Source organism: Molothrus aeneus, chromosome 8 (genome assembly GCF_037042795.1).
Source record: "Molothrus aeneus isolate 106 chromosome 8, BPBGC_Maene_1.0, whole genome shotgun sequence".
Taxonomy (NCBI): Eukaryota; Metazoa; Chordata; class Aves; order Passeriformes; family Icteridae; genus Molothrus; species Molothrus aeneus.
Window position 1 is genome coordinate 17,438,699 of NC_089653.1, and position 6,000 is coordinate 17,444,698.

Below are 6,000 nucleotides of genomic sequence, written 5' to 3' on the forward strand. Positions count from 1 at the left end.
TGTGGCCCATTAGCATCCAGATGGATGCTTGCAGGGTGCCTGTGGAGTTGAACACCATTGCTGCCCATGCCTTCTGCAAGTGTGCTCCAAGGCAGTTGTTATAAGTACAGCTTTATAGTCCACAGGCACCCCAACAGTGTGCACCAGTGCTGCTAATTTTAAGGTATCCTCTGATTTTAAGATCTTCCTGAAAGGTTAAGTTGCATACGCTAGCAATCAATAGGTACTAGCAGCCATGAGAGAGGCATGCCTCAAGAATACTTCAGTTAAATTACAATTTAAAGGATTTCTTTACCCAGACACACTCAGCAATGAGCATATCCTTGCACAGTTGTAAAACTCTGCTTACTACTGCTTTGCACCAGCTGCTGTACAGTAAAATTCAGTCTATAAGCACCACAGCTGCCTCTGAATGACAGGAGTATGATGTGAAGTTAAGAATACAGACCATAACATATTTACATATATAATAGCAACAGTAAATAATCTTCATATTGATCACCCAAAAGTGCATGAGATAAATACATATTTCCCAGAAATACTAACAGCTTTTGCAGGTAATGTCCCAGAAATTCTGCATTCCCTTGAGAATGAAGGCTTTTTTCTAATGGTGTAACAGAAGCAGTCACAGTTTCACTTGCTCCCAATGGATTTCAAACAAAGTTTACAGGAGAGTACCTGGGACTGGAGCTGCCTGCTTGATCTTCATGCACAGAGTCTGAATACCCGTCACACCTTGAAAATGAACACAAGATAATTATTGGTTTTCTGCCAGCTGCAGAAACTTAGCTCTTAATAACATTACAGTGCAGCTCAAACTATAAACACATTTCTTCTTCTCCTCACGCTTTAGACAGGGTCATTTAATGCCATAACTGCTCCATGATAGTCCAAATCTCAGAGGAAGAGGATTTGAGATGTTAAGTGTGCACAATTTGGTATATCATTTTCCGACAAATGGAAATAATTACAAGGAATTCAGATGTTACCATAAAAATCACAGGAAAATTACAAGAAATTCTGTATTCTAATTGCTTATAGTATACTTCACATTAACCTCAGAAATAATTAGACACAATTAAGGAGGTTTTTTTCTCACAAACTCACAAAAATATTAACTGTGATAGACCGGTCATCCTTTATGCAGCAGGAAAAAGAATCCCCTGATTCTTTGATTATTATGAAGTGAGAGTTAGTCTTAAAAAGTGAACTAGCAGTATTTTTTAAGATGCCTGAACAGTCATAATCAATTGCTTCCTTTAAGTTACAAACAAAAGAATTGTCCCAAGGCTGCCTAATCAGAAGAGAAGTCTGGATAAATATGCTAAACCACAACCACTGAGAGCTGAACATGACACTGTGGCTGCATGGCTGAACTTTGCAGGATGATTTAACCTGCAAAGCCCATGAGCAGCCTTTCTTCAGATAAACACGCATCCATAAGCATGCACTCCCAAAATATACAAACACAGAGCCTGGTATTGCTGGGGTAAAGTCAGGCCCCTCTCCTCACCCTCAGTTCATACTCACAGGGCACAGACACTAAGGAGGCCTGGATCCCTTGAAGTTTTCTGGCAGAGGAATCTCTTCATTATGGGGGAAGCAGCCTGTACTTCTGCTGACTTGTTTAATTTTGAGAAGAACTGCCCCACTTAGAAGAGAGTACATTAAGTGACACACTCATAGCTCTGCATTGCAATTTGAAGGGTTTAATATATTCCTCTTCCCCACCAGTCTTCTGCTAGTGTCTATATCAAAAGTCAGACTGCAGCAGAAAATATTTAAAGGGCCACTCAAGTGTTTACACTTCCTGAATACATCAGCATATGCATGAAAGCATCTGCTGCTCACAACTGGAGCAGAGAACTACAGTGGCAGATCACCCTAGTCACACAATATTCCTGCAATGAGTGCAGCTTTCCCCACATGGCAAAGTGGGATGATGGATGGAAGACCAGGCTTGATGTGCAAAATGGAAAGAAAATTCACTGTAGAAATCTGGTTGCCTCTGGGTGCCAGTGACGCCTTCCCCTCTGGCCAATACCTGACTGCTTCACAGGAAGTAACAAGGGGTGGCACAGGACACACTGGGGGTTTGAATCAGGAAGCCCAATGTGAAAGGTACCAGGAACCTGGCTGTAGAACTAGAAGGAATATTTCAGAGGGATGAAACAACAGAAAGAAAATGCATTATGAGGAGAGAGTGCCAAGGTCAGAGCTGGATGGACAGAGCTCCCAGCACAGACACAGGAGAAGGAGAAGATGCCACCAGGTGGGGTGTGCACCATGGGCCAAGCCATGGCCAGCAAAGTCCAGGAATCCCCTAAAGGAACACATTCTCCCTCCTGGGTGCGCCTCAGAGAGAGGAGGTGGGAGGAAGAAGCTCTGCCACCAGTTTTGCTCCTTCTTCTCTCACCAGAAACCTCACTTGGCAGCCTCCTGAAAGACCACCTTGGCAACGGGGAACACTCTCTGGAGGGACAATGGATGGCTGAGAGCAAGTCCAGTGGCCAAGCCAAGTCCAGTTAAGGAGCACTTTCCTGAACTGGGGGAGCTGGGCTGGCCCTAAGAAGGTGATCTCAAGAGGAAGAGCTCCTAACTCAGCACCCAGCAGCTGACAGAAGTCATAAGATAAGACACAACTTATAAACATAAGTGAGTGTGGCAAAATGTATTTGAGTAATTGGATGGCAGCAGATAGGAAAGAGAAGCAATAATGAGTCAGAGAATGCAATGACCTTCATGAAATTTAAAAGATCCTGAGGAGGTTCAGAAACAACACACTCTAAAATTTCCAACAGAAATTTTTGTCTGTGCAAGAATAAATAATAGCCAGGAGGCTGAGAGCTCACTCACACAGGACAGTGTTTGAGGCTAGGATCATAGCAGGACCTTTAAAAAGAGGAATTTGTCATATAATGCAAATACCCAGCATTGAAGCCTGGAGTGTTTTTACCATGATTTCTTAAAGAAATGTGTCTTCTGTGTTCATGCCACCTGCCTGCACATACCAAAACAAACACGCACACCTTCCTTTCCTCTTATCAGTAGCTTGTAAATCTTGTTGCTTATCTTTCCCTGTATTTAATAGGTAGGGTAATATTCAGGAGTTTGGTATATTTTTTGATAGTTTGTGTGCAGCAGAGAGACAGAGAGACTTTTCACCAACAAAAAACTGCAGCAGCATCTTCCTCACTCCTAAACCAACAGAGAATGTTCCACAGCAGCTTCAGGTCAGAAATCCAAATGGGTTGAGGCTTACATTGGGTAAGAGCTGTCTTTTAACAAAAACAGTGATGTGAATCCTCTCCCTTCAGTGCCCAATCCAGCTACTGACTGATGGATATCACTTATAAGTAAGTACATCCATTATTGATGTTATGGCACAGGCCAGAGTCAGGTCAGAGATGGGATCCCAGCCTGGAGGGAGTGCTGCTCTGACTCTGGCTAGTCTGTCTCTGTGTTCCTTCCAGGGTCTCTGGGTTAATGGGACCAGCTTCTTTAACTTTCTACCATTTTCACCTTCCCACAGGAGCCATTTCAGACCAGAGTGAGCACTGCTGCCTTCTGCTGACTTGACCTTTCAGGAGCTCATGTGAGCAGCTCCCAAACCAGGCTGCATGCATGGCTTGCTGCGAGCTTGGCACCCCCAGGCACTCTCCTTGTCTGGAGAAATGTTCCTGAAGGTGTTTTACCACTGCCTTGATTTTATTCAGGAAGCCCTGGCTTTGCCTTTGGCACAAATAAAGACAGAAATTGTTAAATGAGGATGTCTAGATGTGCATGGCAAGCTCCCTCTTTCATCTGCTAAATAAAAGTCAATCTATTTTCATCTGCTTTCAGAGATGGTCAACACAAGCAATAAGTGCTGAAATCAGTAAGAATTGTGTATCCTCAGCAGCTCTCTAAAGCAGGTGTTGGGGGACATCTCCAAATGAGATTTAGGGAAGAATGAGACTTACGGAACCAAGTTTGTTCAATGGGACAATGCTTTTCAGATATCATTGTTCACTCCCTTTGCTTTCTAAAAGCACGTTTCTACCCCTTTGTTTGGAAATATAAGATGAAACATGAAATCTCACAAACCAGAACCAACAGCAGCTGAAATGAGGGAGATCCGACCCCTCTCCATCTCCCCAAGGGCAGGGCTGGCACCACACTCCCAGATTTTATACCCTCCTGGTTTAACATGAAGCCCCACAGAGAAAAGCCATCACCTCTGGGTCCCAGAAACCTCAGGGGGGAAGCAGGCTTAGGGACTGCTCCAGGGGAATCTCTACAGGAAACAATGGATGTACTTAGGGACAGAGGAAAGGGAAAAAACCATGAAAAATATATTATCTGTAATCTGGCTATCTTTCTGTGAAGGGGGAGCAACCCATAATTTTACAGACCAAAATTCATCACATAACTAACAGGAACACAGGAAATGAAAACAAACAAGCATGCAAGCAAACAAAAATCCCTCCATGATTTATTAACTTCAGTTTAATCTTTCCATATCTGCCCCAGTCACACAAAAAGTCTGACTAAATTTAAATATTAAGTAAAGCAAGGAAATATAAGCAAATAAAGCAAAGCAATATAAGAGAGGGAAATTCTTTAGATCCCTTTGAAATATTACTTCTCCTGTAGAGGTTATGATAGCACTTAGAGATGGCTCAGATGATTATAACTTGGCCTGCTTTCAGAGTGTCCCCTGTCCCCACAGCACTCAGCAAACAGTTCACTGTCCAGCTGAGGTGTTTTAGATTATGAGCATTTTAACAGTGTAAAGCTCACCTAATATACAAACAAATCCATACATCATTTTCCTTCTGAAAAACAGCTTGGCTCCTTACTGCTGCAGAATCTTCCCCAAAAGCTTTTGAAACAATCAAAAGCATGCAAATTAAAAATGCACAGAACTCCAATATTGAAGTGGTTTAGACTAAAATAAGACAAAGACCGTTTCATTTGCAATAGCTCCTAGAGGGTTTGCCTTCCTAACTTTCTAATGTCCTCCCTTGTTCTGCTGTCTCTGTAAAACAGCAAGAAAAATCAACATATACATCCTTATGATTATGATATATACAAAAGGCCATCTAAGGAGTTTATGGAATTGATAACAAAGAAATGACGTTTTTGGTACTTGGCCTGTCTAAATAATGTATAGGGATTTTTCAAAATATTTCCTAATGATTTTTTTTTTTTCCTAACAATGCTTGTGGTAAATACAGACCATGTGTCCTTAGAAAACAGACATGCTTGTGTTTGACAGGATCATCAGTATCAGAAATGAGCAATATTTTGACAGGAGGTTCATCCGACACTGCAAATCATGCACTTAAACGTGTGTGATGTGCACCCAGCATATATTCTCCCAAAAAAGGGATTTCACTGCTAAATAGTCACAGAGCATTTAAAGGCAGCTGCTTTATGCAATCCTTCCCATACAGGCAATAATATGTTTAGATTACAGAAAACCCAATCTAAATATATGACAGATAGCTTGGGACTTCTGGCATACCACTTACAATTATTCTGTACGGTAACTAAACTCATCATTCCTGTTTAAAAATAAGGACATCTTTAAAGTGTTCACTTACTCTGCTAAAGCTGTCGTGTTGAAGGACTTATCCTGAATGCTGAAACAGAAACAAGAAAACATCAGATAAATCAGCAAGGCAGGCAGGCTCCCTGTATCCTCCTCAGTTGTAGGAACACATGCACAAACATGGCATAGCAAGGCACGTCTGTGTGCTCGCTCTGCATGCACGGCTCTACCTTGGGCTGCTCTGCACATGCTCATAATCAAGAAACCACAGGGATTAGTCCTACAACACTCACAAAGCCCAGCCAGCAGCACCCAGGATTCAGGCAGGGGTACAGGTAGACTGTGAGGCTCAGATCATTATCTTTTATAACTGTAGCTGTGCTGTTAATAAAGGCTTAGGTTTGCAAACAAGTATTTGGCATTCTGTCCTTTTTATATTTGCTGTGTAATTGGCTCATCAAATG

General features: G+C 42.1%; 1 protein-coding gene across 4 annotated transcripts in view; it reads right to left on the reverse strand.

Moving 5' to 3' along the window:
* The window catches only part of FAM13C (family with sequence similarity 13 member C), a 47,628-nt gene extending 41,934 nt beyond the window's left edge, over positions 1-5,694 (reverse strand). For all 4 annotated transcript variants that reach the window (XM_066554365.1, XM_066554364.1, XM_066554366.1 and 1 more), the window contains exons 1-2: positions 5,589-5,694; positions 679-735 (exon numbers count right to left, since the gene is read on the reverse strand). In XM_066554365.1, coding sequence (XP_066410462.1) covers positions 679-735; positions 5,589-5,650 — 119 coding nt within the window. In that variant the 5' untranslated portion in view covers positions 5,651-5,694. The remainder of the gene's footprint in view (positions 1-678; positions 736-5,588) is intronic.
* Between the last annotated feature and the right edge of the window lie 306 nt (positions 5,695-6,000).